General features: G+C 47.4%; 1 protein-coding gene and 1 long non-coding RNA gene across 2 annotated transcripts; both read left to right on the forward strand.

The window, feature by feature from the left end:
- Window positions 1-1,226: 1,226 nt before the first annotated feature.
- Window positions 1,227-7,772, forward strand: LOC119113578 (intraflagellar transport protein 27 homolog; the record flags this gene model as incomplete). The annotated part of the gene is made up of 5 exons (XM_037237871.1): window positions 1,227-1,434; window positions 3,479-3,558; window positions 4,584-4,703; window positions 6,220-6,337; window positions 7,717-7,772. Coding segments are annotated over exons 1-5 (417 nt in total), but the record flags the coding sequence as incomplete, so codon positions are not given.
- A 3-nt stretch (window positions 7,773-7,775) lies between these two features.
- On the forward strand, window positions 7,776-8,925 carry LOC119113998 (uncharacterized). Its single transcript, XR_005095994.1, has 2 exons — window positions 7,776-7,826; window positions 8,558-8,925. It is a non-coding gene; the product is annotated as an uncharacterized LOC119113998 (long non-coding RNA).
- Window positions 8,926-12,622: the final 3,697 nt, after the last annotated feature.

Genomic DNA, 12,622 nt, shown 5'->3' on the forward strand with positions numbered 1-12,622 from the left:
TTTGCTCTTGCATTTTTAATATCATGCTTGTCCTTGGGCTCCAGAAGGTTGGGTGACCAGCCTCACCGTTTTGGGGACTTGAACATCGGGGATGGGGGGGGGGGGGGGGTAGCGGCCGACCAAAAGAATAGAAATCGACACCTGTGGTCGTACCGGTTGTACTTCTTGATCTGGCAATTTGGTTATTATATTTACAACTAGTGTCACAACGTCTCAAAGAATAAGAGTTGTTGTGGCTTCACAATGGTAAGGTCTGGCACGCAAACAATCTTGAAAGTTTGATAAGAGCTACGTAGCCAAAGGTATATGAGAAAAATCTCATAAATGTGTCCTGAGCCTTCCAGATGCCGAAAAAACTGAAGAATAGCGGACTTGTGACCATATCAGCGCCATGCCTTAATTGGGTGCGACCATGTTGTCTCTGAATGCGTTGTGGCCGTCCCTGACCGTGCATGGCTTGCAGTATAAATCTTCAAATACACCATGTGTGCAATATAATCTAAATTCAAAGTTCATACCAAATATTTGGCAGCCGGTATCTGAAGGTAGTGTGGCGCAGATGCTACAATAGTCAATGTATTTACAACTGAAATGAATGTTTTGTCCACAAACTGTCCAGGAACTGCAAAAAATGACTGATTGGCTCGTAGCAAAAAGTTCGGTACATTCTATAGGAAACTGGTAGCAAAATGCTAGATCACTCCGGTTTTGAATGCACGACCTGTCGGTTATGGACCTTGCACGTTACGGATTAAGGTACTGAAGCCTTTGGTGTATGTTTCGAAAGTTGGAAAATTCGCGGCGTACCGCGCATGAAAACTCTGACCTGGTACGCCACGGAGGTTTGGCTTTTCTAAAAAAAAAAATGTTTTACGGTTTGGCGCAAGATAATCAAGCAGCCTATATTTTGGTGCTGGTTTCATTGAAACTGAAGTAACAGAATTCGGTTCACAGCTCTGTGAAACCGAACTTTCAAACGTGAACTCTATGGGCTAATAGGAAACGTACGCCGTACAGCGGTTGTGCTACCAACGTACTTCGATTGGAGCTAGCGTGCAGATACCTTACTGCAGACTTAAAGCTCGCGTTGTTTTTCCTCTTATCAATATTTGCGCGCGAAGCAAATGAAAAGCGACACATGTAAGCATCTGTCCAGCCATCGATTGGTCTCTGGTTTGCGCGCTGGCCGTCGCGCCGGTTACCATAGCAACAGCAAGGTTCCAAAACAAACGAAATGCCAATGCTGGCTCCAGAATCGTGCCGTCCAGGCGGCAGCGACATTTTAAGCTCAGTTTTGCCAATGTCATCAACGATTAGAGCGCTTTGAAGTGTTTGTGCTGTGACGCATGGCCGAAACAAGAATACTGTAGTGTGGGGTTTTCCAGATCAACATGTCCCTTCCTAACGTCATACGAGGGCGATGCGCTGTGGTTGGTAAGTCCGTTTTTTATTTTCGTTGTGACTGTGTCCACAGAATTGATATCACATGCATACAGAAGGGAAGCTTATGTCGTATGCCACATCTCGGTGCTTTCCCTTCGTCTGTAGCATTAACTGCCTTCATGACAGATGTGGACGAATGTCTCAAGACGTGGGGCGCCGATAAGGATTTTGGGCTCAATTCTTTCCGTACGTTGCCATAGGACTAATGCTCAGCATTCTCGAAAGGGGGTGTGTCATGACGGCCACTGACTCCCCCGTTGCAAGCATTGGTGTTCCTACTCCAGTGCTTTAAAGTTGTCACTCGAGCTCTGCGACGCACTCGGTTGCTGAGGTTATATGGCGTCGCTTGCCTCTCACCCTGGCAGGAATGGCGAGCCAAGGCCCTAGAACTAACGGCGGACACCGCGGGGAATTGAGCCCCATGCCTCTGTTCTCCCAAACGCGCAGAGGTTAACGGTGATGCGCTAATTACTATCCCATCGGCACCCAATGCTTGAAAGTCAACACGCGCCCGGGTGGCCGGCTGGATGCCCTTCGCTCTAGTAGGGAGTCAATTTGACACCCCCTGTGATTTCAGGAACTAAAGTAGCTGGAGACCCCAAATTCATCGGGTATGATAACCTGTACGTGAGCTCATTTGGGTCAGAGTTTGAGGTTCCTAGGTCATGATCTTCGGGTCAAATAAGGTCAAACAAGGCCAAATTTCCGTCTGGTCTCCAAAGGGCCCCTAGAACCTAGATAACTGTTCTAAGCAACACGTTACATGCTCATTTAAGGTCAGTGACCTTGTTTGATCTTTTGAAGGTCATGGCGATCAAAATGATACAAGACTGCTGGAAGTGTTGCATTTGAATAAGCGGCAATGTTTACGCTAGGCAGTGTGCTCATAAAAACAACATGTTGACCTGGATCATTTTAGGTCAATGACCCATTCCGACGTCTAAGAGGTCCATGGAAGGTATTTAATGCGGTTTCTGTTATCAACACATTCGAAATAAGTGCCAGAAACTATCCCTTAGCCTTTACCCAGCAAGCCCTAGGGTAATCAAACATGCTGGTTTTGACCTTGGTCTGACCTTCATACCTGACCCTAGGCCAATTTAATTTGTTTATTCAACTGTCATGTTGCCCAAAAAAGTACCTCAGAGATGTATGGCTTCCTCTAACACTCCACTGTTGGATCAGATTGAACTATTCACTAGAAATTGCCTTCGCTGAAACCATGGCTTGACTTTGACCTGCCCTAGGTCAGCGACCGTACAAGGTACATCTAAATTCTTGATTCCAGACGATCAGCCATTTAATTTTCTACAGTTTTGCCAAATTTGGTGCGGCTATACCGTTTTGGAAACCGCGCCGTTTGGAAACCATTCCGGAAAAGCCTTCGGGGGGGTCAAGTTGACCCCTCACCCGAGCGCATGTTAGAATACAAAACGTATCTGCAGCTGCCGGTGTCTTGGGTTTTTTCAGCTAAAGAATGTACATATTAAAAACGAAGGTCATGTTCCGTTAAAATGAAGTGACCACATCCCGTGCCCCTGCCAAGACTCCGGCTGCGTCCCTGGTCCGGCTAGCACCCTTTCCAGTGGGCAGAAGTTTTTAGCGTCCAAGACAAGTGTGCGCCATTTGGCCGGTAAAAGGAGACAACAAAAACTTTGAAAATTTGTGAAGAGATTAGCAAATTACCTATTTTTTCGCTGCAGAGAACAAAATAATGAAATGTGCTTTTCTTAAATCTCAAAATTTATTGAGCTTTACAGTTCCTTACGCCATTACGTGTCTGATGAACTGTCAAGCAGTGGTGTAGTTTTTTATAAAAGTTGCAGGGGGAGGGAAGGATGAGCAGGAAGCAATACTTTGCCTGTACGCTGCTTTGCCTGTAGATATACTAAAAGCTAGTTTTATCTCTAATTTCGCCTACTTTGTCGCATTTTTTTCGGTGTTGGGGGTGGGGGCGGTAAGATAAATACTTGAGCCCTTGCTGAATAAGAAGCTATGCCCCTGCTCTCTGGTGAACTGGACGGTGAACTTTCAGGAGAGAGCACGGCAGGGAAAACGGCCTTGGTGCAGGTCTTTCTATCGGATGGAGCCGACTACCCAAAGAACTACAGCATGGTAAGCCTGTTGCGGAACGCCAGATGGTGCAGTCTATCACTGCCGTCTCCTAGCCGGTCGTTTGGGCAGCTGCTGTGTCACAAAAACAATGACTACTCCCCACGCACCACCAAAGGGCATGTTCCATGAATGAGTTGCCTACTGAGGTCGGAAGCTCGAGCTATTTCGCCGCTCCGTTTTTTGAGGAGAGTTTGTTGTGTCAAATTTGGAATTTTAAGTGTGTGCGTTGCATTGTAGAATATTACTATTTTGTCGCAGTGATTGTTGATAATTCGCTCCCGTTGACCTGATATTCCAAATGCCAAAAAATTGCTGGAAGTTCAAACTTGTTGGGTGTCCCCAAATGCTGATTTCCACTAATGCATCGTTCATATCGCGGAAGCATCGTTGGCATCGGTAAATGGTCTACCGATTAAGGAGCTCATCAGAGCTGGCAGCGGATTCCGAACACCACAGTCTTTTGCGATGGTGCAAACGATGCATTTGTTTACATCGATTGTTTTATTACTTGTGGTTTACTGAGTGTGGGTGGGGTATCAGTCCGACTTACACTTGCAAATTGGTGACGATCTGCTCAGATACCTGATATTCCCATTTCCCACTTCCACCCACCTCCCCAACCACTTCAACCCACTTCTCAGAACTTTTGCCGCACTTGACCAGGGTTCTCAAGGAATGCGCTACCAATGGTGTACATCAGCTGTTCAAGTCGTTTGAGTGATTCACCCATTCTCAGGAGTTGCAGGCTCATTTCATAGGGTATCATAGGGTATCATAGGGTTTCATAGGGATCGGGTATCGGGAATTTTTTATCGGGAATTTTTTGGTCGCGAAACGTTGATCGGGTTTCTGAGTCATGTAACCAATTGAGGTTACTTCAGTCGCAGCGGTACCCTCTGGAATTTGGCATCACATGAGCTCAGCGAACAGTGTTCGCTTTAGCTGACTGCAGGCATCGTTTAAGCGCAGGAAGTCCTGGTGAGACAGCGAGAAGCAGACCCTAGACCCTGACCCCCGTGTTGCAGACTTTCACGGTGGACCTGCACCAGAAGCAGGTGCGGATCCCTGACACGTCAGAGTCTGTGGAGCTCTTCATTTACGACGCTTCCGGCAAGAGCATCTACCGGGACGTCCTCAGCAATGTGGTGAGTCATCCTGACCTCAGCGACGCACCGCCGACAGCTGTATACAACAAGATTGCACAAGTGCTTGCGGGTTCCCTTTGCTAAGGGGCGGAGCTTCTGTGGACAATTTGTGTTTTGCATTATTAATGGATGTAAGTTGTTCAGTGCATTTGCGAGGAGCATTATTCACATAGATAGACGGTAGCAATAGGCTTATTCCTCGGAAAAAGAACAGGAGAGTGAAAGATGGGCTATTGTTGCTGTCTTATGTATCACGCGATGCATTCAACGTGATGCATGGGGCTCTCTGGCCAAACCGACTTCTGGCTGCCGGCATGCCTGACGGGAGCCGGGTGGGATGTGCTGACCACCAGGGACGTAGGTGGGTCATGGGAAACAATCTCCATCTGTAAGCGAGGTTTCCACGCGGTATAATGGGCTGAATGGCTTGCAACCTTGCCGTAAATCGGTGAGTGAGAGCCCGTCTCTCCCTCGCCCTCTCTATATACGCTACGTGGTGGGAGATGACTGTTTCTAATGCCTGAAAACATGTTATCAGTTTCAAGTACAAAGGGCTAACACATTGGGAAAGCGTTCATTTCAACTTCAGATGAATGTTACCATAGCGGTTGCCGATTTGGTGTCACGTAGTATGTGTCGAAGGTGATGAGGTACAACAAGGCAGCAAATATGAATCTTCGGAAACACCATTTAGGGCATTGTTCAGTAATGAGCCTACGGCGTGTTTAATAGACGAAATTAGGAAATGTTCAGCTTTCAATTCGTGCCCTTTGAATTTCCACTACAATTGGGACGTTTTACGATTTCAAAGGTTCATGAAAACCGCACTCACTGCCACTGAAAATGCCAGATCTTCCTGACTTCGGCACTGTCATTTGTCAAAGCTGCTGCAACGGCACGCCTTATGGCGCTTCGAAACTGGACTCACGCTTCAACGAGCTCCTGCTGCCGAGAAACAGTGACAGCGTGAAAAACCTGGAAACTACTAATCCACTTTCGCCGCTTCTGTGCACGTGACATTGCATATGCAAAACGCAAATCTGGCCTCACGTGATTCCCTGCTCAATTCTCTACGAGATGTGGCCACGGTTTGAACGAGTGCTCGTCGACTTTGTCATTGGTCACACTTTCAGGCCACCCGTGCAAAACCAGTGGGGTAAAAGCGCACCTTGTGGCACGACTCCTGAACCCCGAACGTCAGGAGTTGCACCTGTCTTCGACTATACCAGTCGATGCGGCCCATCATTTGGGCGGATTAGACATTTGGGCGGAATAGATATTTGGGAAAATTGGACATCCCCGCCGAAAACCTGGTTTTTTAGTCCAGCCCATCTTTCTACTGTCGCTCTGTGTGAGGCTTCCGCGTCTACACAGGACATTCCTCGACGGAATCAGTCGTTGAAACAGGCGGGTTAGCGTACTGACGCTCGTGTGCGTGGCAACATCGCGGGAACACCGCTCGTCGTGTTGGCGAACAAGCCGATTGTGACCGTGGCGTGTGACCCCGATGTTCCAGCTGAACCCCAACCTGGTCATCATCGTGTACGACGTCACCAACGAGAAGTCGTTCCAGGCAGTTGCAGAGTGGCACAAGTTCATCAAGGAGGCCAAGAAGGACAAAAACACCATGCCCGGTAGGGGAGGTGGATGCTCGGCTACGGTCACGCTTGTAGGGTCGGTTGAAGAAGTGGGCCCTGGCGTGATCCAATCAAGACTCAATTGTGTACAAGTTTTTATCAACAACCAGCATTTTCAACAGTGAAACGTATATCTGGTGATGACGTGATGGTCATGCCATTCGGTTAAGGACCAAACAATGATATATGAGTGCTCGTAAGAATATTGTTGGAAAACTTTTATGAAGGTCTCTCAGCATAACTATGCGGATGCTGATCTCAAGCAGCAGCGCATCCAATGCGGCCGTGGGAGTCTTGACCTCTCTGAGTATCTAAGTGTGGACTCTACGTCACAGAGAGTTGTCATGCTCCCGCTATGTCGGACTCTGAATGAGTCCCAAGAACATCCTGGGTCTATATGAGCTTAATCGTACCCAGTCGCGTACAAATGACCCAAGCAAATGCGTTCCTAATGCGCATAGCTCTGTAACCTAAATTCAATGGGACGCCTCAGTGATGGGCTGTAACGCGACGCGCTTTGCAAGAGCGCCTTTTCAATCATAGAGTCCCCGAAAAAATACCCGGCCTTGCCTTGACGAAAATTTTAGTCCGCTTCTGCTGTTACGGTCATCACTTGGTGATATCTGAATACCGTTCATCGTTACATCTGCTACGCCCTCCACCATGAACTGCAAACAACGTAACGTACAATGTTGTTGTTCTTTATGGCCATGGGTGTGAGAGAGTTGAAGGCCGGATAAGCCACACCTCACCCACTTTGTATCAAAAGCTGACCCAAACTGCCTTATTAAACTATGTTATGTCCGCATATGTACCTGGATTGGAAGCAGCCTTGGATGTTATTAAAGTTGCGATGGGTATGCCCCCTTCGTTTGTCGAGCGCGTAGGAATGCACTAAAAGTACATGAGGGACCTCGTCGTCGCACTTGTTCTGTAATGTTCTCTGTGACCCATGCGTCTGTGAAGATGTGCATACTGCAGAGCTCTCCAAACCATAGAGCGCTGAGGACATTCGTCTCTGGTTTGTGATCCGGGTGTCCTGAACTCGGAGAGGTGCGGCGATGGCGACTGTAAGCGCCGGGGACACAGGAAGGTTTGAAAAAGTGATTACGCAAAGTAACTCAAAGTTCAATATTCGATGATGTCGATGCATTTTCGCGGTGCAGTTTTCACATGTAAACGTTATGTACGCAAAAAATGTGGGAGCCATCGCAAAAACCGGCCTCTGTTTCTGCGCCTCTGCCAAGAACGCCAGAAGCTGCATGCGTCGTTATTATTGTAAAGTCATCACACTTATCATTTCAAAAATTGGTGCCGAAAGCCACGGTGGGTTGCCTCCTCTGCTTGTTTGAAATGTTTTGCGCGTTTGCCGCCAGGGGTGCTGATGGCGTGCAAAATCGACCTGACTGAACGACGCATCATCAGTCCCAAGGAAGGCAATGACCTCGCCAACAAGCTGGGCTTCGTTTACATGGAATGCTCCGCGGTGAGTCATGAGTCACATGCATTGAATCGTGAATCAAGTCAATCCTAAGCAACAGCGCATAAGTTGTGAGGACGCAGCTGTCGTGCTAACGCATGATTCTTGCTGATGCAGGAGTAATGGTAACACATGGGTCATGTGGGTCATGCCAATGACTGGGCCATGTGGCTATGTCTGTGAGGTTGATGTATAAGCCATGTTAAATTACGACTATAGCGATGCCTGATTCAGGCTTCGGCTCGGCTTATGTTGACGCATGGTTCATGTCAAAGCGTGTCACACTACGGTATGAGCCATGACAACACACGCTAATGCAAATATGTTACTCGTGTTAATGGCATTGACCATGCTGGTGCACGAACGATAAAAAACGACCTGATCTCTTATGAGCTTTCCGGACATCACCGCAAGACTCCATAGTTTTTACACGGACCCAAATGTCGCCAAAGTTCTCAGTTCTCACGTAAGGAAACGGGCGGGGGGGGGGGGGGTAATGAACCAAGTCTAAGTTGGTTCCTTCTCTGGCTTTTCCTGATGACTAAACGCAGCGGTTGAAGTTTATGCTTATTGACGAAGGCAGGTTGCCAATGTACCCTGTGATGCAATGTACCCCCCACTCCTGTGCATATGTCTGCCTAGATGGACGTATTGTAGACCAAGAGGGCTGTGCGCACGGTTTTACGGACAATTGATGTCACCCAGTTTGTGTACCATGTTGGCATGTCTTTTCGCAGAAGGAAAACCAGAACATCGACGACGCGTTCTTCTACCTAGCAAACGAGTGGCACAAGATGTACTCGAACGGTGTGAACTCGACGCTGAATGCTGCTTAGGAATGGGCGTGAAGCAGCACTCAAATGCATGAAGCCACCAAGACCGCGACGCCGCCTGTTAACCCATATCGCTGTTATGAACGTGTGACTCGGTTGGTGCGGTTGTGTGGAATCAGAGCTGGGCGCAAACAATAAGGATAAAGGAGCAAGGTGGCTCGTCAACGCGTTGGCCAACACATGGTGCTTCAGCCGTGACGAGATCGTGTGGTCACGGAAGTAGAATGAGCAGGGCGGTGGCCTTGCTTTCGGTGATAAACATTATGTAACAGGCTCTTGTACTGGTCAGTTTGTGAGATAGTTGCGTGCGGATGCACAAATCAGACAAATCCTGGGAGAAAGCGGACTCGAATATCAGGCTCTGACTTGGTGCGTTCTGGGAAAGCGAGGTCTCCCACGCCTGGTCCTGGCATTGCAACTGCGTGCGAAAGCGTCCGGAAAACAGGGTTACTAGGCGTTGAAAACTAGATTTCAGGGAGCGAATTGATGTCCCACATTATAGCTAGCATAAGGAGAGCATAGCGCGATGCACCACACGCCTGAAACTAAGTACATTGATTGAAAAAAGGTTGCCAAAAAAACTGTCAGGCTCACCTGAAAGGCAAAGAAAAATGGGACAAACGGACATGGCTTCGCAAGATGACAAAGATGCAAAGCACGTTTGTCTGATAGGTTTGCAACATGCAACCTTACGAATAGATCGCTGAGAGCATTCATGATTTCAGGTCGTTCTCGGTCTTCAGGGGTGGTTGATGCTTGCCAGTCCAGATGTGCTGTTGGATTAGACTGTGTTAGGGACCAGCAACAATCATTACAAACAAACGTTTAGCAATGGTTATGATTATTGCCGGTGCAACCAGATGCACCGTCATTCCGGGGGGCATAGCATCACACGTGCCTACCCTGGTAAAAGCGATGACACCATTTTCAACAACTTACCTTACACAATAATTGCTTTGTTCTCCATGGAAGGTACCAGTATCATCTTGAGCCACAAATCACCGCCCCCGCCCCGCCCCACCTACCGCCATCCCACAGAAATAAACTGCCGATGGTGTCGGAATCAATCGAATGGTTCTATTGACTCTTGATTCTCTCACATATGCAGTAGCTTTGTGGCTTATATCGGGGTCAATTCGGTTCCCATAGTCCCTACAGTCTCCAGACTATTATTGTTTGGTTAGGGTAGAGTTCCCTCGGCGTTTATGTACTTAATTCATCTTAGGTGAATGGAGTTAAGAGGTGTCAAAATAGAAAAATGCATTTCACCACTGTATGATATATATATATATATATATATATATATATATATATATATATATATATATATATATATCTATATATATATATCATGTTTCAATGTGATGCTGCAGCCGTTCTGGTCTACCGCAGACGCCAAGTGTTAGCCGCAGTGACGTCACTTTCTAAAAATTGTTGGGAGGGCTGGGGAGGGCGATTGAGCTGATAGGGTTGATCTAACCTGCCCTGAGACCTGACTTCTCCACGAATTTCGTTAACCTTATTTCGCGCCATCGATGTTGAACTTAAAACAAGCTTGAAAGATATTTTGTTCATTTGAAATTGCTTTGCTGCGGAGGAATGACTTTTCTTTCAAGGCGAGTGAAGCTGCATTTTTGAAAATGCCTTGGAATGGAGTGTAATTAAAAAAACACATCTTATTAATTTGAGCCTTCATGATCAACGAAAAATTATCGTTCATGAGAGATGACCAGAGGTGCAAACAACGGTTTTGTGTAGAATGGAGTGGCCTCACACGTACGGGTGAGGACCTATCAAAAATTGTCCAAGTACACTGCTATAATGTACCTATATTTAAAAGTAAAGCTTCGCTCGCACAATCTTCCCAGCAGACATCTCTATAACTGGAAGGACAAAATAGGTAAAGGCTGGTGATGAAAAAAACCATTGACTATTGAGGAAATTAGGTCTCCGGAGTGGCCGTCCTAACAAGAGCATGACCAACACTTCGACATGCTCTGGAGTTCGATATTCGCAAGAAAGGCCTCGGATCCTGGGGTTCCGCGGTGATGAGCTAAGAGTTCGCATGTTGAAAATAATCTACCTGCTGGATACCAGGAGTAATGGATAGACGAATTGATCAAAAAACCATTGACTATTGAGGAAATTCGACATTTGGAAACCGTGCTCGCAATGGTATTTCTTAGTAAATGTCGATCAACACTACCATAATATTTTCTTCACTCTGGAAAAAACCGCAAAGAATGTGTTGACTCCATTCCTAAGCCCCCTTTTTGTGGTACAACCAGATGGAAGATACACCGACGAACCATACATGAATTCGTTCCGTCCCGTAATGTACTTGAGCTCGTCCCGATAGCTTCGCTGCTTAGAACGCCCGCCTTCTGATTCCCAGACCTGCAACGCAGGGGATTCCAGTGCTTTAGGTGTTCGCCGTTTGTTCTCTACTGGAATATGCTCTAGCTGATGGCAGCGGCCATGCAAACGGACAGCGCTAACCGCGCCATGGCTGAGAAAGCAGCTCTTATATTACAAATGGCGAGAGTCGTGTGTTTATCTTCTGATCCCCAGCAGTCTGAACGTAGATGTGCTAAAGTATCCTTTTTTCGTGAGAACAGGGATGGAGTACTGAGTGAGGTGAGTAAGGTCTCCCGATTGCGCCGTAAGCTCTCAAATTTTGTTTAAAGCTATCAGGTTTGCAAGTTTAACATATACCAGGCTCGTAATGAAGTCGCGGAAAAGTGAAATAAACCGACTGTCTATATAAGAATGCATTTCATACAAGGTAGCGTAGACAAAAGTTAATCCCCGTTTCACTCTATAACAAGCGCATTTCTTGCACAACCAAGACTGCGATGAAACTAGAATGGCATTCAATGACAACACATAATAAAAAGGCAGCTATCAGACATGACTCAGGAAATGTCTCTCTGAAGACAAGAACGAGGCCCTGTAAAGCCCATCTTAGAGCGCTGCGTCGTCACTGCTCTGATGCCTTTCTGGGCGGCCCTGGGGCGACTTTACGGGATCGACCGGGACGAGGATTGGCTCCAGCGGGACGGGGCGACAACACACACAGCACGGGCTTCACTAGATTGGCTCAAGCACCACATCCACGTGTACAAACCAGCGAGCCCATAAGAGTTCAAGGCCATCTTCAGAAAGGTAGCCGCCGCGGACAACCGACAGCACATTGGATTACTTGTAACAGGCTCAGCTGTTGCGATCCTGAACGCCCATGGAACTGGATCACCTTTTGATGTCACGATTTGACGGGTGCGGAATCACTAATGACCACCGCTGTCGCTGCTCGTGTTTTGCCATTTAATTGGCAGTCAAATGTCACCAATCGCAATTGCGAGATTAATACAAATGTCACCATTAATCAAAACTTAGGTGAGCTATTATCAGGAACATCCTGTATATACTTTAAAAAGTTGCCCAATATTGCAGTCGCTAATGCTTTATGCCAATCCAGGTGACATGTGAAAACTCGTAAAAAATATGCAGATGGTCTAATATCTTAATTTGAGTTTGAATGACAAAACCATGAGGCACCTACAAATTACTATTTGGCGCAACATCAACGTGGTGCGACTAGTGATTTGCTTAGGTACCTAGCATGCCAATAGTCAGGCGATTTTCCTTGACTTTTTTTTACCCGGTGTTCTCTTTTTGTACATATACGCTGAGGGATCTCAGAGGAGCAATGGGCAGGGCGGGGGGGGGGGGGGGTTAGGGAAGGAGCGGCTCAACGTTAGCATGCAGTCTCCCTCCCCCCCCCCCCGCCCCCCGGTCGAAGCATATAGAGTGCCGATCTTAGTTGGCCGGCTGCAGGAGTTCTACCAGTAGCTGCGCCGGTGCCGGTATGGGCCTAACCCAGTAGCGCAGCCAGGGAGGGCACAGGTGGCACGCAACCGCCTCCCCCCCTTAGGTTCCGAGGGGCCTTTCGGGCCCTCGGAACCGGCG

Source organism: Pollicipes pollicipes, unplaced genomic scaffold (genome assembly GCF_011947565.3).
Source record: "Pollicipes pollicipes isolate AB1234 unplaced genomic scaffold, Ppol_2.1 Scaffold_7262;HRSCAF=8765_pilon_pilon_pilon, whole genome shotgun sequence".
NCBI classification, from domain to species: Eukaryota; Metazoa; Arthropoda; class Thecostraca; order Pollicipedomorpha; family Pollicipedidae; genus Pollicipes; species Pollicipes pollicipes.